Source organism: Aotus nancymaae, unplaced genomic scaffold, assembly GCF_030222135.1.
Source record: "Aotus nancymaae isolate 86718 unplaced genomic scaffold, 86718_ANA_hifiasm-v0.15.2.pri h1tg000008l, whole genome shotgun sequence".
NCBI lineage: Eukaryota > Metazoa > Chordata > Mammalia > Primates > Aotidae > Aotus > Aotus nancymaae.
This window is the reverse complement of record NW_026988419.1, coordinates 42797288-42824873: the sequence shown is the minus strand read 5'-3', so window position 1 is coordinate 42824873 and position 27586 is coordinate 42797288. Positions and strand designations below refer to the sequence as shown.

Genomic DNA, 27586 nt, shown 5'->3' with positions numbered 1-27586 from the left:
GGCATATAAATAAGGAAAAAAATCCATAAAATTGACTAAATAAAAACTTTTTAAATTTTGTAAATAATAAAAACACTTAAAATTAGAAGGTAAACTAAGAAAAAGTATTTGCAACAAATGTGATAAAAGGTTGTGACAAAGGATCAATTCAATTGTTAATTGAATTAAACAAGATAAATAATAAGACTGCAATATTGCTACTCTGTGGACATCATGGAAGCATAGACATATTATTCATTATTTATATCCATTAGCATAATGATCAGAACATCATACAAGGAATTATTATGTATTGAATTGAAAAATGGTCAAACATGAATATATTACTAAAAAAATTACAAGGTGGTGGAGGAGAAGGGAAAATATCAATGGCCAAGAGATATGGGAAAATATTCTCCCAGTAATGAAAATGCAATTAAAAGTGTGATGAGAAGTCAGGAGAGGGTTTTTGGCTTTGTGCATGTGGTGACAGATGCAGTAATGAGATGGGCCACATCCTTCACAGTGAGGAGTGTCTTGAAGAGAATAGGTAAAAATCATATTGTTGACTGAAATTCTAGGAATCTAACCTAAAGAAATACAAAAGACCCTTGATACTGGGGAAGGGTATATTTTCCAGACTCCCGGATTTTCCAAATCTGTGTTTTCACACTGTGTTCCAAGGAGCTCTGGGGTTCTGCAGAGGTGACCAGAGTCAGCTTCAAAGATAGGAAGAAGGTTTCCCCAGTGCTGCCTCAACCAGAGCAGTATGACATTTATCTAATTTATATGTTAGATTACATGCAAGAATGTTTTTCTTAAAGATTCCACTGGAAACATCAAAATGTGGACACCACTGTACTGTATAAATAAAATGCTACGGAGTGTTACTTCTCAAAAACCACCAGAGAAGTGGAGAATAGTCAGCGTTATATTCCCAAACACTGGCCTCACAGCATTAATTTAAACCCGTTTCAGGAAATGTGTAAATCACTCTATAATTACCTTGCAAATAGCCAAAAGCTCAGATATAAAATCGGAAAATATCCAGGGCCTGTCGCAATAAGAATAAAAGATTTGTGTTCTATGATGATCAACAGTGTTCTTTAATATATTTAGTCTGTCATAACAGGAACCAATTTCCACTCAGATGTTTCAGCTGAAGAGATTTTATTGAGGGAACTATTTACAGAAGTTAGAGTTAGGGTTGGATGAAAGGAAACAGTGAGAGACATGGAGGTACCCAGGAGTTAGCAAAGCTAGGCCTGAAGAAATAAGGGGTGGAAATCATGTTAGTAGAGCCCAGTGAAGGCTGGCACAGTGGAGCGGGGCTGCCTCACAGGAAGAGTCTTCGAGGGACAAAGCCACCATCAGAACCTAGCCAGAAGCAGGAAAAGAGGTAGTGAGACATATCCGATTCTTTTTTCCTTTTCTACCCTCCAATCTACTGGTCAAAACCAATCAGCATGAGACTCCAGCTGGAATAGTTTATGAAAAATTCCACCTTCTGAGGCACAGAGTCTAGCAGAGAAGAGCAGAAGCTGGCTCTGGGAGACAACATATATGCTGAGAATAACCAGCATATTTATAACAGTGAAATACAAGACCCCCTTAACTGTAGGGGATATGTTCCAAGACCCCTCATGGATACCTGAAAGTGCAGATAGTACCGAACCCTATATATACAATGTTTTTTCCTATACATACCTCTCTATGATAAAGTTTAAGCTATTAATATGAATAAGGCACAATAGGAGATTAACAACAATTACTAATAATAAAATAGAACAGCCGGGGACAGTGGCTCATGCCTGTAAGCCCGGCTCTTTGGAAAACCAAGGCAGAAGGCTCACTTGAGGCCAGGAGTTCCTGGGCAACAGAGTAAGACTTCATCTCCACAAAAAATTAAAACATTAGCTGGGCGTGGTGATGCATGCCATAGTTTCAGCTGCTTGGGAGACTGAGACAGGAAGATCACTTGAGCCCAAGAGTTTGAGGCTGTAGTGACCTGTGATTGCACCATTGCACTCCAGCCTGGGTGACAGAATGAAGCCCTGTCTCTAAAAATAAAATAACAAAATAAAATCATTATACAAATGTATTTTAATAAAAGTTATACACTATGGCCATAACTTTTGCAGCTTGAGGTACAACAGTAAAACTAACATGAATTTCTTTTTCCTTCACAATTTCACAGGTAAAGATTCATTCTTACCATAGATCTTAGACACCTCAGCATATGGATTTTTTTTCTTTCCTTATTAAGTCAAAAACTTTCACTTTTTCACTTATAAGAAGCACTTTATGACTTCTCTTTAGCATACCCAAATTGCCAACATTACTACTCTTGCATTTAGGGGCCATTATTAAGTTAAATAAGTGTTATTTGAACACAAGTACTGCAATACCTTGACAGTAGATCTGATAACCAAGCCAACTACAAAGTGACTAACAGGCAGGGGAGCATCTACAGGGTGGACTCACTGAACAAGAGGGATGATCCCTGTTCTGGGCAGGATAGAACGAGATGTGCACAATGCAAAACTTATGAATTGTCTATTTCTGGAATTTTTCATTTAATATTTTCAGATCTTGGTTGACCATAACTGAAACCTGGGAAGCAAAACCACAGGTAAGAGGAAACTACTGTACTGGGAAATCAGATGTTCAATAATAGAGGAAACCTTAATTAAATAAGAGTGCTCAGAAGACCATTACGTAATCAGGGAGGACAGAAGAGAGAGCAACCAACTCCTGACAGAGATGGTAATAAAAGATTTTCCCAAACTGACAACTGAGGTGCTTTGTTATCCCCCAAAGTTTCTTATTTTTTTGGCTAGTTATTTAAGCAATACATATTCATTATGGGAAACATATGCATAAAACAAAAAACAAATAGCTACAATTTCATCCCTCCCCTAGACCACTATAAATATCTGTTTATATCTTTCCAGATTTTTTTCTATGCATTTATACACACATGATTATGTTGTTTTGGGGATCATACCATATTCTTTTGTAAACTGCATTTTCCACTTAATAAATCATAAATATTATTTTATGCAATAGATACCACTCTGCAACATTTAAAAATTTTAACACTTTTTAAAAACTTGTCTCCATGTATCTAGTTGTTACTAATTTCTATTCTCGGATATTTAGTTTGATTTTTCTCTTTTGGCCATTACCAAATGTACTGTGATGAGATTTTAAATTTTGAGGGTTACATAGTTTGGATGTCCTGTTCAAATATCATGCTGAGATATAAACCCAGTATTGGAGATGGGGCCTGGTGGGAGGTGTTTAGATCATGGGGTGAATCCCTCATGAATGGCTTGGGCCATTTCCTAGGTGGTAAGTGTGCTCTCACTCTGAGTTCACAGGGATCTGATTGTTTATGTGGCTCCTCTCCCCCAACCCCCAACTCCTTCTTGCTCCTGCTCCCATCATGTGAGACACCTGCTCCCCATCGCCTTCCAGCATGATTGAAAGCTTCCTGAGGTCTCTCCAGAAGCAGAAGCCATTATGCTTCCAGTACAGCCTGCAGAACTGTGAGCCAGTTAAACCTCTTTTCATATAAATTAACCAGCCTCAGGTATTTCTTTACAGGAATGCAAGAACAGCCTAAAGAAGGGGTGGGGGTTTGGGGGGGCATTTTTTTGTGTGTGTAAACACACATACAGAATAAAAGCACAGAGACATATATGGCCTTCAAAGCACAAGGTATTTGCTATCTGACTTTTATAGAAAATGTTTGTATTATAAATTTCCAGGAACGTAATTTTTGAGTCAAAGTGTGTGAACATTTTTAAGGTTTTCACTACATTCTGCCAAATTGCTCTCCAGAATCACTGAGCCGGTTTATACCCTTCTCAGTAATGTATGAGTTTGTTCAGTGGCCACACATCCTACCCCAAGGGTCACTGGCCCAAATTACTAGCTCAGAGTATTATTTTATTCTCAGACAATCTGATGGTGCATTATCATTTTAAGTTTTCACTTCTCTTAAAAATGTTTGGCCATTTACATTTTCTCTCATGATAGTGAATTTGCATTTTGCTCATTTTTAATAGGCTATTTTTTCTTTATAAGTCCTCTTTAATACTAATGTTACTCTTATCTGTCATGTATATTACAATTTTAAAATAATTTTTACTTGTTTTTCAATTTTATTCTATGCGTTTTTTTTTTTAGATGAAAGAAGTTAAAAGTTCAGCAGTCAGATCTGTCACTTTTCCTTTGTAATTTCAGCCTTTGTTTCATGCTTACTTTGAGATTAAAAGTAATTCACTTGTATTTTCTCCTTGCCCTTTTGAGACTTAAAAACATTTAAATCTTTTAATCCTGTTCAAATGTAGTGTCTAGGAAAAGTTTTTAGAAGGATGAATAGTTAATGCTATGTTAGTCCTGGAGTCAGATTGCTGGGTTCAAATTTAGCCTCACCAGATACTACATATTTGAGCAAATCACTTAAACTCTTGAGTCTTTGTTTTCCTGTTTCTAAAATGGAGATAACAGTAACATTTACCATAGGGTTGATACAAGAATTAACAGTTATAAATCACATAAAACACTTAGCACAGTGTAATTAGCTATTATTATAGCAGCAAGAGAATGCTTTCCCAGGCAAAAGCAATAACATGTATAAATGTACAAATGTATGAAATCTGTTTGCATATTCAGGAACTAGATGCCGTATAGTAAAATGGGGTGTAATATTCAAGGGGCAGAGTTGACAGATGCGAGGGGTGATGGGTCTTTAACGAGTTGCTCAGGAACTTGCTCTTGGTATTATCAGATTGGGAGCCAATGAAAGCTTTTAAGCAAGCAAGAAACCCTCCAGATGTGTAGTAGCAAAGAGTAAAATGGACTAGATTGCACCGGGTGCGGTGGCTCACACCTACAATCCTACCACTTCGGGAGGCTGAGGCGGGCGGATCCCTTGAGGTAAGGAATTCGAGACCAGCCTGTCCAACATGGTGAAGCCCCGTCTCTACTAAAAATACAAAATTAGCTGGGCGTGGTGGCAGGCGCCTGTAATCCCACCTACTAGGGAGGCTGAGGTGGAAGAATAGCTTGAACTGAGGAGACGGAAGTTGCAGTGAGCCGAGATCATGCCACTGCATTCCAGCCTGGCGACAGAGTGAAACTCCATCTTTTTTTTAAAAAAAGAACTAGATTCATATCCCTTGCCCCATCCTGCTCTCCTCAAATTCCTGCTTCCTAGAGGCAAATTATTTCACCTTCTATGTCTCCAGTATTTATCTCCTTACTTTTAAGAATCACGTTTAAATTGTTTCTTGATTTTGCCATTATAGATACGATAATGAGGCTAATTAAACATTAACCCTAACCAGCTCTGAGAATGCACGTAAGAAGTGAATCCGAGAAAGTAGAAGCAGCCGGCTTGCTAGAGTGAAAGCCAGGGAAGAGTAGGGGGATGCGGGGAGAAATTGTCTCAAATTGGAAACCCCAGGAGCAGGCTGGGAGCAGAACGGTAAGTTCCATTTGAGAAGCCAAACGTTTTAAGCACCCTTTCCTGGAGTTTGTGGAGTCGAGTATTGCCCCAGCCTCCTATCTTGGTGGTTCCTCACTGCTGGGAGGACAAAGTGTTGACAACTCATGAGGCAGTCTTGGCTGGTTTGGAAAAACGTAGCTAAAAAAACGTGCCAGATACAAATTTAAGCAGAGCATCCCAACTGCATGCCATGAGACCAATGAAAGACAGGCATGCAGATATAGCCTGGGTGTTCTCAGCCCTCCAGGTGCAAGGGCCCATTCGCCTTCTGCAGGAGCAGCCTCTTCTGTTTATCCCCATTTTGAGCCTTATAATATCATCCTTTCCCATCTGTGCCAAGAAGTGAAAAGGTGTGTGAAGCGCCGCTTTAGAAGGCCCAGTGTATTCACAAACATCAGCTTCTGGGCCAGGCTGCTTGGCCTCTTCTACTCAAAAGGTTTGTGTTACCCTTTTAAGGTTTCTATCCCCCTCCCCGACCCCCCACTGCCCACCAACACCCATTCTTACCTCCTACCGTTCAAAACCCAAACCACCCTGAAGTTACACTGAGTATCACAGCATCAAGGGCTGGAGAGAGATGAGTTCCCAACCCGGATGCGCTTCCTGTCCAGGTGGCCCAAGGCCCACCCCTTAAGAGGCAAGGCACAGAGAGACACTGCTGTGGCTTGAAGAACATCTAGTACACCTGACATTTCCATTAAAACAGTGGGACCCGAATACCACTGGCAGGAAGTCCATCTTCTCAGCTGCCAACCCATCTGTCAAACCCGCAATCCCCTAGGAGAGTACCGCTGAATGGAGGAGGAAGATTTAGAAGTGAATTCGTGGGCGGCGACAAGGAAACAGCAGCCGTGGCTGAGCTGACCCCAGAGCCCTTCCCTTCCTGGCCCTCCCTCTGAATCATCGCGCTCCATTTGTGACGTGTCCCGGACGCCGGCTCGGGCAGACGTGGGAGCCCGCGGGTCCCGGGAGCCCCAAGGCGGCAGCGCGCGTTTCCACGCCGCGGTCCCGCGGGAAAGCCGGGGGCGGTGGCGGCCTGGTAGAGGCCGAGCTTGGATCTGGTGCCAAGCCGAGCGGGGTCGCGCGTCGCCCGGGCTTTGCCTTCGCTCGCGTGACCTCTTCCGTCCTCCCCAGCCCTCGTCCTCGGGCCGCGCCTGCAGCCGCACGCCCGGCGCCCCTCGCCTAACCTAGCACCCCGGCCGCGCCTCCTTCTCCTCCTCCTCCCGCTCTCCTCCCCCGCCGCTTCCGTTTCTCGAGGGAAAGGCTGCTGCCTCCTGCTCTGTGCGCATCCCCGGCTTAGGTAACACGTTTTCCTCCTTACGCCACCCGTCACCGGGTCCCCGCGCCGCTGCCCCTCCTCCTCGGATTTGGGCCCCGGGCTGGTGAGCCGCGCGCCATCGCCTCTCCACGGGTAGGTGAGTCGATGGCGCAGGGAGATCTCCTCGCCTCCGCGCCCCGGCCTGCGAGGTCCCTGCCCCGGCAGCGAGGCCGTCCCGGCCTGGCCCGGCCCTGCCAGGCATGCCTGGCATCGCTGCTGCAGCCAGCGCGGAGGGGAGCTCGCGAGTCCCGCGCCGCCCTTGACCCTGCCCGAGCGACCCGAAGGCGACACGGGGGGCGGGAAGAAAGGGTGGCAAACACCGACTTTAAAAATCCAATCATTAACATTTGTAGGACGAACAAGCTGATCTGATAGTCGTCCAGAGCAGTGGCCCAGCTGCAACAGGTAGATGGCACAGCTGTCAGTGGCCCCTTGGTCTCAGCCTTGGCTTTGGGAGATGCTTCTGAGTGTCCCTAGCTGCCGGGTACCTCCAGTGACCTACTTGATGAGTGTAAAATAAACATGATGGGACTATATTTAGAAAAATCTTTACTTCCTTGCGGTTAATTCTCTCTGCATTTTGAAAGGCGGTGTATGAGGCGTGCATAATTAGTTGGTGTGGCCATAGTAGTAGCTAGAAAAAAAATATTTCACCTGGGTTTGGTCAAATCATGTAGACGGTTAGGCACAAAGAGCGTGAAAGAAAACGCTTAGATTACTTAGTACATGCATGTAAAACACTTATAAGCAACCATGGAGTGTTTTTTAGAGATGTCTCGTTTTAGAGCTAATTTGAAAGTTGAATAAGCAGAAGTTTGCCCACTGTATGATGGTGTTCAAAAGAACAGTGGGTTAAAAGTATGGACAGACCACATAAGTACATCCCATCTGTTGAGCAAAAGAGTTTTTGGCCCTTTCACTCTCATTCCTGGCTTTGAAGACAGAAAAGTTGATATGGATCAGTCCTGCTCAACTTGATAATAGTATAGTAATCCACTGAACTACTACTGACTGGTGAATTAGCTAAGTGATCTCATTCTTACCTTTTAAAATAGAGAACATACAGAAAAAAATAAAGGCAATGGAAGAATTCATTTTTTCAATACAGATATTTGTTTCCTTTCTTATGTAGAGCCTACTTTATTTTTACGTTTTTGTGGATTTTTATACTACTTTTGAAGTTAGTTCTTAGTTATGAAGATAATTATGTCAGATACATAGAATTACACTGTACTTTTTGTGGCGAATAAGCTACCACTTCTTTTCAAGCTTTTGGACTAAACCACCAGTTGCTTGGAAATTGCAGCTTTGATGAATGCCCTTTAATATGATATATCTTATAATAGATTTAAATTATAGTTCTACTTATTAAAGTCCTGAGAAAAATGAAAAGATTATTTCTTGTTTGACATAGAAGGCCTGTGAGATGGAAGTTATAAAGGTTATTATGTATTTATTTTACTTTTTATTTCTGCCTCAAATAACAATTAGAAAATGTCTTATTCTGGGCCAGGCACAGTGGCTCATGTCTGTAATCTTAGCACATTGGGAGGCTGAGTCAGGAGGATCACCTGAGGTCAGGAATTTGAGACCAGCCTGACCAAAATGAAGAAACCCCATCTCTACTAAAAATACACAAAATTAGCTGGGCATGGTAGCGTATGCCTGCAATCCCAGCTACTTGGGAGGCTGAGGCAGGAGAATCGTTTGAACCCAGGAGGCAGAGCCGAGATCATGCCATTGCACTCCAGCCTGGGCAACAAGAGCGAAACTCTGTCTCAACCAAAAAAAAAAAAAAAAGAAAAAAAAGAAAATGTCTTACTCTATTTCATGTTATACAGAAATGGCTTAAAAGATAATTATGTTATAAAAAGTGATCAATGAAGGTGAGGATGGTGTATATAAGCACTTTTTCCAGATGTGAGTCCTTATGAATATTCTTGTTAAAATACTTTAGATCTTGTAATGAAGCTAATAAAACTATGTTAATGTGTTTGTTTGGCTGAGAGCTTAGAAATAAAGGCTCTGACTGGTGTGGTGGCTCATTCCTGTTATCCCAGCACTTTGGGAAGCCATGGTGGGTGGATCACTTGAGGTCACCCTCACCAACATGGTGAAACCTTGTCTCTAGTGAAAATACAAAAATTACCCAGGCATGGTGATAAGCACCTGTAGTCCCAGCTACTCAGGAGGCTGAGGCAGGAGGATCCCTGGAACCCAGGAAGCAGAGGTTGCAGTGAGCCCAGATCCTGCCACTGCACTCTAGCCTGGGCAGCAGAGGGAGACTTTAATCTCAAAAAATAAAATTTAAATTTAAATTAAAAAAATAAAAGTTCTACTTCCCATCTCCTGTGATTGATGTTGCATACTGTTTCTCAAACTTGCCTGATTGTAAAATCCTTAGGGTAGTAGGCAAGTGGGTGAGTAGGTGGAGTATAATAGTGGTTTAAAAGATTTCCAGATTGTAACTTGAGACTTCTTAAATCAGAATTTCTAAGAGAAAGGAGATACTTCAAATAGACAAAAGTGATAACATTTTAAAGTAGTCAACAACAACAACAAAAATAGGTGAGTTTGGAAAACGCAGGTGGGAAATGACTATTGTTGGAATGAATAGTTGACAAAACCTATTAGGACTCCTGTGCATAAAATGTTCATAAATGGGAACTATGATTTTATTAATATGATGATGTCCTCATTTAGAAAATCTGAAACTTTTATGTTTTTTTCTGGTGAAGCTTCTGGTGATCGAATTTAGCAAACATATTTTTACATGTTAGCCTTTTTTATGTGGTATGTAATGTGAATTCAAGTTTTTTAATGTGATAAGAGCATTTTATAATGATGTTTAATGCAGATTACTGTGACTAGTAATACACAGCAAAATATTGTACCTGATAATTTCTCTTTTTTTTTTTCTTTTTTTCTTGAGAAAAAGTCACACTCTGTTATCCAGGATGGAGTACGGTGGTGTGATCATGGCTCATGCAGCCCCCACCTCTCAGTCTCAAGCAATTTTCCCACTCCAGCCTCCCGAGTATCTGGGACTACAGTCATGTGTCCCCACGCCCAGCTAATTTTTAAATTTTTTTGTAGAGATGGGGTCCCACTATGTTGCCTAGGCTGGTCTCAAACTCGTGGGCTCAAGCCATCCTCCTGTCTCAGCCTCCCAAAATGCTAGGATTACAGGTGTGAGCCACTGCACCCAGCCTAATTTCCTTCATATATAGATTTGTTTGTTACCTTTTCCATGTACCTGATTAAATATAGGCAAGAATTAGAATTTCTAAGAGAAAAGGCCTATACAAATTTGAATACCTTATTTGTAGCTTTTTAAAAAATGACTCCCAACCCTATTAAAAAACAAAATTTACTTAGCCATAAAACTTGGTCAATTGTATATATAAAAATTAACAAAACAGAGTATTAAATATCTATAAAATAATTTGACAAGATGAGTTACCACAATAGAAAATGTCAGAATTTATTTTCCTTTTCTTTCTTCCTCTTAACATTCCTTTTCTTTCTCCTTTTGTTTTTGGAGGTTGAGTAGGAGAGTGTGTGTTGTTTGCTCATTTGTTTTTATTTTTAACCAACTAAATATTTAAAATACACTAAATTAATTATCCATGTTTAAGTTAATTTCAGTATTTGCCACCTTTACCAATAGACGTTTAAACTTGCAGTTTTCTTCTAAAGTGACAATATTAGCCTTCCCTCAACGCAAATGAGAGTGATAATTAATATCAAGGGAGTTAAATTCAAATGACCAAAGAAAATTATCATTTTAATATTGCTTAAGGAAAGTATAACTTAAAGTGATGCCATAACTTTTCATTATCAGCAACTCTTAAAATGAGGATGCGATCTTCCAAGTTCTAGAAAAACTCTCTAGTTAATTCCTGGGAATTTACACAAATCACATATATTCACTTGTAATCCCAGTTTGATCTGGGAATAATACAATGTCTGTAAAACGTGGCTGATTATAAGCCTCATGAATAACAAAGAATGGGGAAATAAAAATAATCAGATCAAGAGGATAAATATGAACCAGCTTAGACATTTATCTATGGTTGCAGGATCAGCAAGAGCGTAAATGCACTTAGTATATTTAATGTGTCTTTGATGAGCCATTTATATTTTCTTAGTACTTTGAACTTTTCAAGTAAAAGGTACTGTAAATATTTCTTTATCATGTTCCTTTAAACGAAAACATTACATTCAGTATTCTATATTGCTTTATGCAATGTTTTATAAGTACTTATTAAAAATAAATATTTGCTTGTACAAAGTAGAAGAGTAAATAAAATGCAAAGAGACATACCCCTAAAGCCACTCTGCCAAAATGATACAATGGATGATCTATGACCTCTGTTTTCTTACTATGACATTCAGGAAATATATTTTTTAAGTAGTTTGTTTATCTTGCCAAAAAAATAATAATAGCCATCTAGAAACACTGTAAAGAACTCCTTCAAATTGCATTTTCTAATTGTTATAATCCTAAAATTTGCATAATAAATTGTTTCTTACAGATTAATTTTGGTGCAAGAAAGTCCTTGCAGACATGTTTATCTCTAATGGAATGAAAATCAGTCCACCTGTAGAACTCCCACTGTGTGTCACTGGGAGATGGAATGTGTATCCTGCTCTTCAAGGCATTATGGCCTCAGAGAGAGAACCATGGTACACCAAGGACTGACTTGGATGGGGAGCTTTAGGCCCTCGTCATAATATCCCTGAACCTCTTCACCCATACCCCAAACTGCTCTACAAATGGTCCCCAATATATGATGATTCCGCTTAGGATTTTTTGACTTTACAGTGGTGTGAAAGCGATATGCATTCAGTAGAAACTGTACTTTGAGTTCCCATATAACCATCCTGTTTTTCACTTTTCAGTACAATATTCCATAAATTACATGAGATTTTCCATACTGTATTATAAGATATATTTTGTGTTAGATTGATTTTTCCTAACTGTAGGCTAATGTAAATGTTCTGAACACATTTATAGCAGGCTAGGCTAAGCTACGATGCTCAGTAGTTTAGGTGCATTAAATGTATTTTCTTTCTTTTTCTTTTCTTTTTTTTAAGACAGAGTTTCACTCTTGTTGCCCAGGCTGGAGTACAATAGTGTAATCTTGGCGCACAGCAACCCCTACTTCCCAGGTTCAAGCAATTCTCCTGTCTCAGTCTCTCAAGTAGCTGGAATTACAGGAACCCACCACCATGCCCGGCTAATTTTTGTATTTTTAGTAGAAACAGGGTTTCACCATGTTTGCCAGGCTGGTCTTGAACTCCTGACCTCCGGTGATCTGCCCACCCTGGCCTCCCAAAGTGCTAGGATTACAGGTGTGAGCCACCCCACCCCGCCTAAATGTAGTTTCAACTTAGGATAGTTTCAACTTAGTTTATCAGGATGTAACCCCATCGTAAGTTATGGAGCTACCTGTGTATAAACATACAACATAAGTACAGTTGTCCCTCAGCATACACAGGGGATTGGTTCCCAGATTGCCCACTTATACCCAAATCTGCTCATACTCAAGTTTTGCATTTGGCCCTGCAGAACTCACATATGTGAAAAGTCAGAACTCACATATGTGAAAAGTCAGTCCTCCATATACTTGGGTTTCAAATCTCACTGACTCTATTTTTGATCTGTGTTTGGTTGAAAAAAATCCATATGTAAGTGGATCCACGCAGTCCAAACCCATGTTGTTCAAAGGTCATCTGTATTAAAAAACCGGTGTGGTTACTACAAAATCAACTTAAAGACAAATAACCCAGTGCCCTTCTTTAAATCTAATTTTCCTACTACTACCCCCACTTGTTTTTTAAAAATATAAGTCAACAAATATTTATTATGCCTTTGTTACATAGATGATAAACATCAAAAGCTTTCGAAATGTGCATTTCTCTAAACCTGTAATTTTTTGGTTTTTCTTTAACTTAAAAATACTATAGTAAAAATGTCTAATATCAAATTTATCATTTTAACCATTTTCAAATTATAACTCAGTGGCATGAAGTACATTCATATTGTTATGCAACCATCACCACTGTTCATGAGAACTTTTTCATCATCTCAAACTAAAACTCTATACCCATTAAACAGTGACTCTACCCTCTCTTCCCAGCCCTAGTAATCACGATTCTACTTTCTGCCTCTACGAATTTGACATTCTGGGCACCTCGTATAAGTGGAATCATACAGTATTTGTCCTTTTCAGTATGGCTTATTCATGTACCATAACATCTTCAAGGTTCATCCATGTTGTAGCCTGTATCAGAATTGTTTTTCTTTTTAAGACTGAATAATATTTCCCAGCCTCTTTTATATGGAAAGTAGATATAAAAAACAGAGAGAAGTTTTGAACGTTAACAGATCATAGCAATCATCCAATCCATCCTCTCTGTCCCGCTTTTCTTTTCCTTTTTTATGTTTACAAAATTGGGAAAACACGTCCCTGAGAGCTTATATCACATGACCAAGGTTATATACCTGATTGGAAAAACAGAGCCTAAAAGCCAGTTCTCCTGTGTCCTAAGGATCTTTCTACTGTACACTGTGCAGGCCCATCCAGACCCATCCAGACAATAAGTAGTGTTAAAGGAGTTGGTGTCTCCAGTTAGCATGGCATGAGTTCTAAAGGAAAGATAAATTGACTTGGGAATCTTCCTTAATTAATGAAAAATGTTACATTCAAAAGGAAACATTCAAAATAGATTGAAGATTAAGGCTAGGTGTGGTGGCTCATGCTTGTAATCCCAGCACTTTGGGATGCTGAGGTGGGTGGATCACCTGAGATCAGGAGTTTGAGACCAGCCTTGCTGACACGGCCACCATCTCTACTAAAAATACAAAAATTAGCCAGGTATGGTGGCATGCACCTGTAGTCCCAGCCACTTGGGAGGTTGAGGCAGGAGAATCACTTGAGCCTGGGAGCTGGATGTTGCAGTGAACCAAGATTGTACCATTGTACTCTAGCCTGGGTGATGAAGTGAAACCTTGTCTGAAAAATGAAAATACAAATAAATTAATAAGATTCTAGATTCTGATTAACAATGATCAAAACTATAAATAATATTCTATTGGAAAAGATTCTTGCTACAAACCATACATCTGATCTTTTTTCTGCCTTGAATTATGCATCAAATTTGTGTTTTTAAAAAATTTATTCTTTCTGATAGTTAAGGTAGTTATACATTGAACCTGCTTCTATTTATATACTATCTGATTTCAGGTTTCATTTGTGACACCAGGGTTCTAAAAACATCTCCTAGCATACAAAAACTTAAAAATATACTGTAGTTGGAACACAGCAAATAGAAAAATATATAAATGGACAAAGTTTCTCTTTAGTGAAAATACTTCCAACTACGAAAAAGGGAGTTTAAAAAGTAAGGTCACTATCACATTTTAAAGTATTTTTATTTACTTATTTTTTTTTTTTTGAGATAGAATTCGCTGTGTCACCCAGGCTGGAGTGCAGTGGCATAGACTAAACCAATGCATAGAGTGTTGGAAAGCTGGGATAGAGATTTGGCCCATCTCGGCTCACTGCAGCCTCCACCTCCCAGCATCAAGCAATTCTCCTGCCTCAGCCTCCCAAGTAGTTGGGATTGTAGGCATGTATCACCATGACTGGCTAATTTTTGTATTTTTAGTAGAGATGAGATTTTGCCATGTTGGCCAGGCTGGTCTTGAACTCCTGAGCTCAGATTCACCTGCCTCATCCCCCCCAAATGCTGAGATTACAGGTGTGAGCTACCCTGCCAGACCAAATTTTAAAGCATTTCTAAATGGAATACTTTTTCACAGTTTTCAAAGGAGTTCTGAGAAGTATCTGAAATTCATTCTTTATACAATTGTTATGTTATTATGAAATACTTATTACATAGATCAACTTTTTTTCCCAGAGCATTTGATTTGTTTTACAAAAATGCAATATAATTTGATTCTTAGTGGAACAAGGCTTCTCAGTTGCAGTAGCCATGGGATTCCCTGTTCTGTTCTTAAGTAACCAGTGAGGGTGGAGCTGACTGTTGCACCTGGTGTTTCCTTCAATTGCTGGCTAAAAATTGCCAACATTCCCCTTTCTAAAAGTCTATATTTTTAATGTGTCTTAATTAGTTCTTGATCTTAACTGATTTGGAAAACACTGCTTTAGTAAGGCTTCCATCTACTAGCTATCAGAACAACATTTGAGAACAAGGGACATCTTTGTAGTCTATTGCTTTGAGTAGCTTCAGTGAGCAAAAATGTAGGCTAATGTGGTCCATTGGTGGCCTCACAATAGAGCAAGCGTAGACTTACCAGCTGAGAATGGTGTGTATGTCATCACTGAGGTGAAATTGAAGTTTGAAGGTTAGGTAGGAAAGAGGGAGAAATGTTAGGGTTAAATAAAGGATTCACATATACCATATTTAATATCTTTTCTCACAAGATCAAATTAAACTTACTATTTTGAGTGATTTAATTAAATTAATCTTGTCACAGATAGGTCACCTCTAGATGAAAGGGGATAATTTTAGATTCTGATTTGGTGCTCCAAAAATGTGGTTCAGTTGCTAGTAATTCAAATACAGCCTTGGTTTGTTCTTGTAAATGAATAGAGAATATATGTAGACTTTTATACAAACATGGGCCCATGTGCCTAATGCTGATAGAATCCAAGTATAATAAACAGTGTGACAAGGATGAATTCTGTATTTACAAAGCTAAGGGAAAATTCATCAGCCAACATTTATTGAACACCTCTGAGTTATGTACTACGAGTCATAAGACACCACATGCATTTAAATCTCTTGTCAGACAGAGCATAGACTAAACCAATGCAGAGAGTGTTGGAAAGCTGGGATAGAGATTTGGCCCATCTCCATTCTCCCATGGCCCAGGTGCCTAAGATGGAGGAGGAGTCAGAAATGTCTTCTGAAGGAAACTTTGGGTAAATATCTACAAAGGAAATTGCTGGGATATAAATTATACTTATAGTCAACAAATTACAAATAGTTTTCCAAAATGATTATACCAATTTCATTCATGCCCACAGTGCATACAAGTTTCTGTTGCTCCATACCCTTAGCAAAACTTGAAATTTTCAGTCTTTTTTATTTTAGCTATTCCATTGCATACATAGCAACACTCTGTTGAGATTTTAAGTTGCGTCTTCCTGATGACTAATATGGTAGACTGTGTTCCTGTATGTTTATTGGCCACTTGGATATCCTCTTTTATGAAGTGCCTATTCAAGCTTTTTGCCCTTGAACTGATTCTGAGAATGTGAGTGAGCATTAGATAGAGAAAGCAGGAAGAAGGGCATGTCAACCAGAGGGAGGAGCATGTGCAAATTTACAATCTTCCCAGAGCAGGAGAGTGAATGGATAGTGTGAAATCGGCTGCTAAAAGGCTAAACTTAATCAGAGCCCATGAAGTAATGACAGGAACGTCACCCTGATCAACATGAAGTAAGACCCAAAAAGTACAGGCAGTCCCAAACTGTAATATTTATTGGATCCTGAAAAATGTTTGACAGTGAAATGTCTGAAAGTTGTACATGGCTTATACACCGGGAAAACAATTTCCAATGAGCTAAAAGGCAGTATTGCAAATCTCTAGTAAGGCTTGTAGTAGTTTCCCTCTGGCCTCACAGGAATCTCAGGGGAGGCTACTATTAGCAAGTTCCACAACAAACCGAACCCCCTGTCCATATTTAGTGTGGGCCCACTTCTGTTCCCCTGTCCCTTCTACACAAACAGTCTCCAATCTTGAAAACTACTCCCCGAAGCAGCCCTTAAGTATGGAGCAAAGGAGAGGTGGGACGAAGTCGATGTTTCTCCTACAACAGCAATGTGATCTGAATAGAGCCTCGGCCACTGCCATCATGTGGCCACCTACACAGACTCCTGGACAGCTGTACCCCCTTAGAAAAGGTCATGAGAAGCACCTTCTTGTAAAACACCCAGATATTTCGTGGAAGCTTGGCCTTTTCCCCTAGCAGCAATAGCTGTCAGGCAGGGCCACCACACAATAGCTTCACATTGCCATTCCTCAGATGAGTGAGAGACAGAATTCAGGATGTAAACCATAGGGGTGGGGTGGAGTCAATGTGCAAAGGACAAAAATGTGGGCTCTGTAAAGTGTTGAATTATCTGCTGGAAGAAGGGAATGTCAACAGAAGTGCTTTGACACCCTTGCCTATTGATTAGAGAGCAGTTCTGTATTGTGGCAGACCCTTATCTATGTGGTCACCCTTCTGTCACTGTGAACAACAAAAGGGCACAGCCAGCTTCTGCTGCAACCAGGCTCTTCACATAAGAAGGAGCACTCTGGGCCCTAGAATCCTCATCAAATATCTCCCTTGACAGAAAAAAGTGGCTCTCCCAAGCCAGTCATAGATTGGCTGCCATGAAGCCAGAGTAGTCTCAGCCTCTAGGAGCCAGAGTTTCCACCCAGATGCCCAGAAACTGAAGCAATCAAATCTGGCCTACATAAAAGAACTTTATTTGGGTTACTCAGAGAATTACAAGTAGTTCCCAGGCTTTGGATTTAATGGACTAGTAAATTTTAAGAAAAGGTTTCAGTGACCCATATAAACTTGCCAACCTCTTACTTTCTCAAGTAAAGACATGTGACTGTGGTTTCTATAAGGTTGCATTTCATAGTCATAGCTATCATTTATTATCTGCCATGTGTAAAGGTCTGTGCTGGGTACTTTTCCAGAAATATCTCATTTGATCTTCACACCATCACTGCAAGCTAACTATTGTCTTTATATTAAAGACGGAGAGTCTCAGAGAGGGTAAGTAAATACCTGATGACACACAGCTAATTAGTGGCAGAGCTAGGTTTTGAACCCAGTCTTTCTGATTCCAAAGCCTGTGTATTTCCCACTATATAGTTTACCCTATCTGAAATATGTCTAAATTACTCAGACAGGATTTTTAAACCTCTGTTGTTCTGATAAGATAGTAGGATGGCTATAAACTCAAGATTTATCTTTGTTTAGAGGTTGGGGTTTCTAAGAAAACTCTTAGCCTTTTTTCCTTCTGACATACTTCAATTCCTTTAGTAGTTCTCCAACTAAACTAGACAATCCTACAAAAACAAAAGACACCCTAATTCTGCCTGACATTGTGACACAATTTTATATTAAACATATAGATACATACATTTGGTTTGAGATAGGAGGAATGGAACTTCTTTAAGCCCATTTTGCTGAAATGTGATTTGAAATAGATTGTTACGAAACTAGGCTTATGAGAGATTTACTGCAATATTAATTATTTCGCTGCTAAAGCAAATAATTCTTAGCGGGAATGACTGCCTCAGAGATATTCTTATTAACCACATAAATGGGGAAGAAAACACTATCCTGTTTTTACTTTTGGCCAGAAAACAAAACACAAAGGAATAGATTGTGCATCAGCTAATAGATTGGGTTGCTAAGGTAACCAACGCGTCTCTTTCAGGAGAGGTGTTAGGGGCTAAATTATGTTCCTTCAAATTTCACATGTTGAAGCCCTAACCCCCAGTACCTCAGAATGGGACTGTACTTGCTGATAGGACCTTTGAAGTTTACGTGAGGTCATATAGGCGGATCCTAATCCAGTCTGACTGGTGTCCCTGTAAGAAGAGGGAGACATGCCAGAGATTAACACCCATAGTGGCAAGGCCAGGTGAGGCCACAGTGAGGAGGGGCCATCTGCAAGCCAAGGAGCAAAGCCTCAGGAGAAACCAGTCCTGCCGACACCTTGCTCTTGGACTTCCAGCCTCCAGAACTGTGAGAAAGTAAGGTTTTATTGTTAAGCTACCCAGTCTTAACAAATGAAAACCAGAAGACTTAGATATGGGGCATGCCCCCTGCCATCATCACCATGACAGTTAAGGGAGACATCAGTGGAATATAACAGATGAACTTTTACTATCCAGAAGGGTCCTTAACAGAAGCTGAAGATTAGCTGGAGAAAAGGTTTTTCTGAGAGTAAAAGGGAAGTCAAATAGTGACTTAAAATGATCAAACTAGTGAAAGATATCAACTAGGGTTTTTTGTTTTTGTTTTTTTGCTATATAATGTACCTGATGGTAGCAATGTACTTATGATTATTATCCAACAATTGCTAATTTTTCCCTTATTTTGTTAGCTAACAATTGATGAAATATTTCATTAGCTAGAGTACTGGTCAACAGTGTGGGCTTCTGCCAGCTTGCCTAGGTTTGAATCTTGTCCCACGACTTCCTAGGTGTGTGATTTTCAGTAAACAATCACCTTGTGCCTCAGTTTCTTCATCTGCAAAATGGAGATAATAGTACCTAATTCCTCAGGTTATATAAGAATTAAATGAGTTAATACATGTAAAGTGCCTAGAAGGACGCCTGGCATATAGTAAACACCTAGTAAATGTTAGCTATTTCAATTTTAACCTATCTCTGCACAAGAATAGCAGACAGCAAAACCATTGTACCTACATTGTTTCACCAAGATACCTGCCAGCAGATGCCAGCTGCCACTAAAATTGCCAGCATAGAGGTAAAGAAACATAAGCAACTTGGAGAACTGGAGCTATTAGATCTCAGTGTTTAGAGTTACACAGGGTGCTGACAAAAATACAGATTCCTAGGCCTTGTCTTCAGAGATCTGATTCACTAAGCTGGGGTGGAGTCCGGCAATCTCTCGTTTTAGAAGGCAACTTGGGTCATTCTGGTACAGGTAATTCTCAGAGCATCCATTGAGAAATACTAATCAAAAGGAATTTCTTCTATGGGCAAGGCTATTACATTATGGTAAATACCATAACTTGCTAATTATAAGTCTGTAATCATTTTTATTCATAATGTTGAAATAAGACTATCTTAGGTGAACAATGAGTATGTAAACTTACTCTTAACAAAATAATCTTCATCACCCAGGTATTAAGCCTAGTACCCAATAGTGATGAAATAATCTGTACAACAAACCCCATGATATGGTTTTACCTATATAACAAACCTGCACATGTACCCCTGAACTTAGAATAAAAGTTGAACAATAAATTAAAAATTTTAAAAATCATCTGAAAGATAATTTCCATGAGTTTTAATAAAATGTACTGATAAAATGGAAGAAGAAATTCTGCATTAGATGTACCCTTCAGTTTCTCTGCAGACAAATTATTTCAAGTTGAGTCATTCGAGGTGAGGATGAATTGTGCAACGCTCCCCTCAGGGTTGTGGCCTGCCTGTGTGAACTGAGTTAAGGATATATGGAGAGCTAGGGCCTTGGAGAGAGGGAAGTAGCTGAATAAAAAGTGGTTTCAATCTGAAACTGAGCAGTTCAACCTGGAGCTTGACAAAATATGACAGTGTTGCCTAGGGCCAAATCAAAGAGTAAACTCTGGGATAACTTTGGAACTGAAAACCTGATTATTGTGTTATGAGGAATTCCTAAAATCTGTAGACCTGTTCATTATCGGGCTGCAGTGAATAGCCAGTAGTTTTTTCCCATTGGTCATGTTGCTGTGCTCGCTAAGCAGCAACTGCTCAGGGCAGGTGAGAGTGATCATTATTGAGAAAATAAGGGTTGGGCCCAAAGAGGGCAAACTCCAGATTACTGCAGCACCTGTGCTGAAACTCACCAGGGTTAAATTGATGAGCTTTCTTTGTGAGAGATGGGAGTGGTGGTGATTTCTGGAGCTTCGCCAGGGTGAGTAGCTCGCCTGAGTGTTCTTAGGGTGCTATAAGGAGCATTTCTTGGTCATTCAAAGTGTAGTTAGTAGTTTCTTTTCAGAAAAAAAAAATTATATTAATATCTGAATAAACAGTGCTGATATTGTTTATCTTGAAAGCTTTTAAATTGGACTCCTTGAGATCTTCATGCTGTTATGAAGATAAAAAGTATTTAGATACTGTTGGTTCATTGATTCTTCTGCCTTATAATAACCACAGAATATTTACCAAGAAATAAAAATTAAGGTTATATGTGCCATCAATTATTTCTAAGGTAATGTGCCTCAGCTTTATTAATGCAACTGTTTTTCCTAATGTTTAGATTCAAGTCAACTAAAGTAAATCTTTACATAGCGTTCATTCCTAAAATAAAAGGCTTTTAAGTAGGCAGGTGTTTTTGTTTTAGTTTTCCCTAGGTCCTTTCTATCACCTGAAAGCTTTTTGCCTTATTACTACAGTCTCATTTTATTTAGATATTTGCCTCAAGGAGCTGAGACATTTTTATACCTTCATAGTTAATTGCCCCAAGATATTTAAAAATGTAATTTCTTGTTATAAAAGCACTATATATTTACTGTAGAGTATTTGAAAATTATAGAAATGCATAATGAAAAAAAGTCATCCATAATTCCATTATTCAGTTATAACTACCATTAAAACATCACCTCCTAATCTTCCTTTCAAGCTCTTTCTGTATATGTGTATAAACACAAATGGATAACATACTCTCAAATTATATATGGTCATAGGTAGTTTTTCCACTTAACATTAGTTCATTGACATATTTCCATATTATTAAATATTCTTCAAAAACATGATTTTACTGACTAGTATTTTATGCTTTACCAATATTTAAGATTATTTTCAATTTGTTGTAATATTAATCCTCCTTGTGTAGAAATATTTTAATTCAGCTCTGATTTCCTTAACACAAATTGAGAAAAGACTGGAGTTACTGACTAAAGGCAGTAACATTTATAGGGATCTTGACACGTTTTTGTCAAATTGCCCTCTGGAAACCTAACTTGTTTGCATGCCCATTAGCACAGCATCAGCACCTGTTTCACCACATCTCCAAGAGGGAATGTAAACTTTAAAACATACAATAGTGAAAAGGGATGTCTCATTGCTTGTGTGCCCTTTTCTTTTATTACTACTGAGACTGGACATGTTTCTCATAGTAGTTGACCTATAATCTTAAGAGAACATGTTTTTTAGCAAAATTGTTTAAGACCAACTATGACAAATTACAACTTACTCCCATTGCATCCATGTCTTCAGAATTGTACTAATTCTTAGGCTCCCAGAATCCATTAAGGGAATTTCTTCTTATTTTTCCTTTCTTTCTTTCTTTCTTTTTTTTTTTTTTTTTGAGATAGAGTCTTGCTCTGTCATTCAGGCTGGAGTGCAGTGGTGCAATCTCGGCTCATTGCAACCTCTGCCTCCCAGGTTCAAGCAATTCTCATGCCTCAGCCTCCTGAGTAGCTGAGACTACAGGTGTAAGCTACTACATCTGGCTAATTTTTGTATTTTTTTTTAAGTAGTGATTCACCACGTTGGCCAGGCTGGTCTCAAACTCCTGACCGCAGGTGATCCACCCACTTCAGCCTTCCAAAGTGCTGGGATTACAGGCATGAGCCACTGTGCCCAGCCCTGGCTAATTTTTATACTTTTAGTAGAGACTGTGTTTCACCATGTTAGCCAGGCTGTTCTTGAACTCCTGACCTCAAGTGATCCACCTGCCTTGGCTTTCCAAAATGCTGGGATTACAGGCATGAGCCACCATACCTGGCCTATTAAGGGAATGTCTTTTAATGAAGGAAACTTTATTATGATAATAACGAGCCTGGGCTTCTGTGTAGGAGCAATGCCAAGCTTTGCAGTTTAACCTTCTGTAACCCTGAAGAAGTTACTTAACCTTGCTATGCTTCAGCTTTACTTTAAACAGGGTTGATAATACTCACAGTAATTCTCATGAGATAGGAATTTTTCAAGCTTTTTCAGTAAGAGGTAGCTACTCTTAAACATGAGAACTGTTTCTCTCCTAATTAATAAGAAAGCCCCAAAAGACATAATCAAGGTATGATAGCATAACACTCTTAGAAGTCAGAACTTTTCAAGTCTCAACAAGTTGCATGTTTCACTTCAATATTCAACCTTTTACTCGGTAAAGGAGCAGCATAGATAGTGGGACTTTTTTTTTTTTTTTTTTTTTTGAGATGGAGTTCCGCTTTTGTTACCCAGGCTGGAGTGCAATGGTGCGATCTCGGCTCACCGCAACCTCCGCCTCCTGGGTTCAAGCAATTCTCCTGCCTCAGCCTCCCGAGTAGCTGGGACTATAGGCGTGCGCCACCATGCCCAGCTAATTTTTGTATTTTTAGTAGAGATGGGGTTTCACCATGTTGACCAGGATGGTCTTGATCTCTTGACCTCGTGATCCACCTGCCTCGGCCTCCCAAAGTGCTGGGATTATAGGTGTGAGCCACAGCGCCCGGCCAGTGGGACTTTTTTTGTAATGGGGTGTGAGGGAGTTGGCAGTGAGATGGCTTATGCTACTAGCCTAAGATGACCTCAGAGTCTTGCAGGACACACAGTGCTTGCTAGTCTGAGGCCAGGCACGGTGGCTCACACCTGTAGTCCCAGCACTTTGGGAGGCCGAGGTAAGAGGATCACTTGGGCCCAAGAGTTTGAGATTAGCCTGGTCAACGTGGTAAAACTCCATCTCTACAAAAAATATAAAAATTAGCCTGGTGTGGTGGCATACACCTGTATGTAGTCCCAGATACTTAGGAGGCTGAGGTGGGAGAATGACTTGAGCCCAGGAGGTCAAGGCTGCAATGACCTGTGTTCACACCACTGCACTCCAGCCTGGGTGACAGAGTGAGCCCCTGTCTCAGGGGGGAAAAAAACGATGCTAGCTGGTCTGGTGCTTAGTACTTTAGAAAGTTGCCCCAGAACTGAAAACATAAGTCTTCATCCATTTCTTCTCCCTTCTTCCCATAGGGTGAAACAAAGCACTACTTCAATACTGCTGCTAAGCCTATGTGATAGTTCTAAGGTCATTACAAGAATTTGGCTTGCCTTTAGCATGGCGCTTGTGTGTCTATCTGCCTGTCTCTCTAGAGATTTAGATTTTCATTCAAAGATTTTTCTGTCACCGAGAATTAATTCTTGGTATATTTTTGAGAGTGTTAATATTTTTTTTCAAGATTTAAAACAATACGCCTCATATTTTAGATTATATCTAGAGTCTTCCACACTGAGGATGTGAATATGATACATACTAGCTGTCACCAGGCTGACCAGGTTGACTGCCAGATGGGTTGTGAGTAGTTCCAGAGGCACCCTGACATCACTCTCTGAACTGCTTTCTCTTTCACATTCTTGTATTTTTCCAGCCATCGGCCCAGAGGTGGGTGCCAATTCCGCCAGCAGCTGCAACTGCAAAGCAAGGTTCAGAAATGTCAGATATCCTTCGGGAGCTGCTCTGTGTCTCCGAGAAGGCTGCTAACATTGCCCGGGCGTGCAGGCAGCAGGAAGCCCTCTTTCAGCTGCTGATCGAAGAAAAGAAAGAGGGAGAAAAGAACAAGAAGTTTGCAGTTGATTTCAAGACGCTGGCTGATGTACTGGTACAGGAAGTTATAAAACAGAATATGGAGAACAAGGTAAGAAAGGTCACAGCCAAGGTAATTGCAAAACAGTTGCATCTGTGTCTTTCCCGTCATAGAATGCATGCCTTTTGCTCCCCTCACTCCTGTCAGAATACTAGCACCTTGAATTCAAGTAAACATCTTGGATTTTTTTCCTCCTTGTTGTGATTACAATATTGACAAAATGTTCATTGCAGGGTATCTTTAAAATACAAAAAATCAAATAAGAAAATAAAAATCACTCACAATTCTAATACCTAGAAATAAACACTTCAGTATGGAACCTTTCATTTACTAACGAATTTCTTCTTAAAAAATAATACATGTTTTCTGGAAAATAAGCAAAAATAAGAATGCTCTTAATCCTACCACTGGAGACAACCACAGCTACGCTTTGCTAAATATTAGAACGTTTTCCTCCTATGTGTATGTGCGTACATGACACGAACATGTATTACAACAGAAATGAGAGCACACTGCTTTGTAACCTGTTTTTTTTTAAACTTGATATATTAAGTCATACCTTGTGGATCTCATCATTTATCTACTGGTTGCTTCAGTTATGAGATTGTAGCTAGAGACTTAAAGTCTCCTTTATTCTAGTAGAAAAATGTTGTTCTCTGTTCTAAACATATAAAGATGTTTATATATTAATGTAACAATGATTGTGACTTTAACTTTCTGGAGCTGACTAGAGAAAGAAACTGTACTAATAAGTAGAAATAATGATACTAGCAGCATAAATAAATGCTGTGTGCCAGCCACTATTCTAAGGTCTTTAAATATATTAACTTATTTAACTCTTACAACAATTTGATGAAGTTAGAACTACTATTACAATATAATGGGTGAAAAAAGGGAGGCACAGAGAGGTTAAGTAACTTGCCTAAGGTTGCACAGCAAGTAAATGGTAGGGCCAGTTTTTGAACACAGGCTGATTGACTCCAGGTTCTGTGTTCTTTGCAATACTATATTGCCTTTTATATAATAATCTAACCATTACATTTGAGAGAATAGAACTTCGTGGCAGAAAGCATTATAAAATATTGGAATAATTTCCATGAAATTCTCAAAATATTGAGAATCATTTAGAATTGTTTGAGTGAAATCTCGACCACAGGCGAAGAGACTAAATGTCATCGTGAAATCTCTACAAATTATACTTTTTCATGTCATATAACATTTGGCTCTGAGAAACTAAAGGAAACAAGTTTATTTTTGTTTTTTTACTTATCAACATAGTTGGGTGCAAGGGATGGTTGAGCAACTGGGTTAAAAATGTATCAAAATTAATTTTTACGAGCTAATATTTGCCTCAAAGCATTATAAAAAGTTCAAGCAGTGGTTTATTCATGACCTAAAATAAATGATATTCTATTTTAGCTGTATAAAATATCTTTGTTTCGTGGCCTTATGTCCTGTAGTCTCAGAACAGGTCTTTAAGCAGGCTCGGGAGACTGATCTTCAGTCCTTGATGAATGGGATGGCTGCCAGCCCTTGTTGATTTGTACCGTCCCACAAAATAATACGAATAGTAAGTGGTTGTAGGCATTACGAAAGCTATTGGTCATCTGCAAATGACTGAGTCCAAATATTTGAAGCATGTCCTTGCTTTGTTCCCTGAGAACATCATGTGTATCAACATTTAGCATATATTTTGAGAAAAATTATCTTTACTACGGAGAGGATCAGAAGCAAAATGTATCAGAAAGCTTCGTGATCATACAGAGATGACAGAAGATCCTTACTTGACTCCGTTTATTCACTCTATATATTGATGCTTAAACTGTTGTTCCATAAAATCTCCCTTTTTTCATATCCCATTCCTAGACTGAATGATGATACAGCTGAGAATGGGGAAACAAATGCCTGAAAATGAAAACGAAATCGAATGTTATCCTCTAACCCCTTCTGTCTGGTCTCAAGTCGTGCTTTTACATACTTGATCAACAAAATTACCTTGTATAAGCTACTAGGATGCTGTTTAAGAGCAACAGTTAAAACATGTCCTTTGCAAATATTCAAATTCTACCGCCCTTAAGTAGGAGGATGAAGTTTCTAGAAGTACTTTGCAAACTAAACAGGACATAAGGGAACCAGGCCATCTACCATGATTTTGACTTTCTAGAGGGGTGAAAGAGCAGAAAAATATGAGAAAATTAGGCACGGAGGCAAGCAGACTTCATTTTTTATACTTATATTGGCTTCTGGGATTGGAAATTTTGGAATTTCAGTTCTAATTGTGTTATTTAATTTGAAATATAAAATTGAAATCTGTTCAGAATTGAACATGTGTGTGGGTTTTTGTTTTCTTTTTCATCATACTCTGAATCATTCAGTTTCCAGGCTTGGAAAAAAATATTTTTGGCGAAGAATCCAATGAGTTTACTAATGACTTGGGTAAGTATAAGAATCTTAATGTGTCTTTGTAACTTAATTATCATATGGTATTGTAATCTTCAATTTATGCTATAAGCTAAATGTTTGGAAGCCTCTTACTATAAACATAATATATTTGAATGTGAAGGTTCATTCCATTTCTACCTCAGAATATCATGCCATTTAACTTAAGTAGAGAGATGTAGTATCTTAGAATAATTTAGCAAGTCCATGTATCATTTTCGGTATAACTCTGTGGCATTTAAGTAATTTATAACTCAAGCTTTGGGAAAATAGCATGGCCCTTTGGGAATCTAATGTAAGTTATCAATGCCCCAAAGATGCCCATCAACACAATTGTGCAGACAATTTCAGATCCTGGGTTAAACCCATCTGTGGACTCTCAGGGAAGTCCATGAACCTTGGCTAAAGGTACAGAGGATGCCATGGCTCTGAAATACTGTGTGATCTTGAGCAAATCACCTCATCATTTCTCTGAATCTCGGAACCTCTGTGAAGTACTTGAACTAACTAAAAGCTTCCTTTTAATACTCAGTTTTATTTTGTTTGTTTGTTTGTTTGAGACGAGTTGCTATGTTGCCCAGGCTGGAGTGCAATGGTGCAATCTCGGCTCACTGCAACCTCCACCTCCTGGGTTCAAGCGATTCTCCTACCTTGGCCTCTGGAGAAGCTGGGATTATGGGCACATGTCAGCATGCCCACCTAATTTTTGTATTCTTAGTTAGAGATGGGGTTTCACTGTGTTAGCCAGGCTGGGCTCGAACTCCTGACCTCAAGTGATCTGCCTACCTTGGCCTCCCAAAGTGCTGGGATTACAGGCATGAGCCACCATGCTCAGCATGAGGTTCTGACTTTCTAGTAAGCTCCCACCTGCTTTACATACTGCTGGTCCTTGGAATAAGTAGGGTAGAAGTAGCTACCTAGATAGCTGGAGGATTTGTCTGTATACCTAAAAAGTTCCAAAGTGCCATGTTTTCTTAATTTTTAACAGTTTTTTTTCTCCACTG

The 27586-nt window shown here is 39.4% G+C and overlaps 1 protein-coding gene across 3 annotated transcripts in view; it reads left to right on the top strand.

Annotated features, from left to right (window-relative positions):
• The window catches only part of INPP1 (inositol polyphosphate-1-phosphatase), a 35652-nt gene that overhangs the window by 2459 nt on the left and 5607 nt on the right, over nt 1-27586 (top strand). Inside the window, exons 2-5 of one of the 3 annotated variants that reach the window (XM_064373236.1) lie at nt 2569-2611; nt 3363-3530; nt 23928-24194; nt 26519-26579. In XM_064373236.1, coding sequence (XP_064229306.1) covers nt 23991-24194; nt 26519-26579 — 265 coding nt within the window. In that variant the 5' untranslated portion in view covers nt 2569-2611; nt 3363-3530; nt 23928-23990. Of the gene's footprint in view, nt 1-2568; nt 2612-3362; nt 3531-6411; nt 6798-23927; nt 24195-26518; nt 26580-27586 lie in introns of those variants that run through there. The other 2 variants (XM_012464127.2, XM_012464129.2) reach the window with 2 other exon arrangements.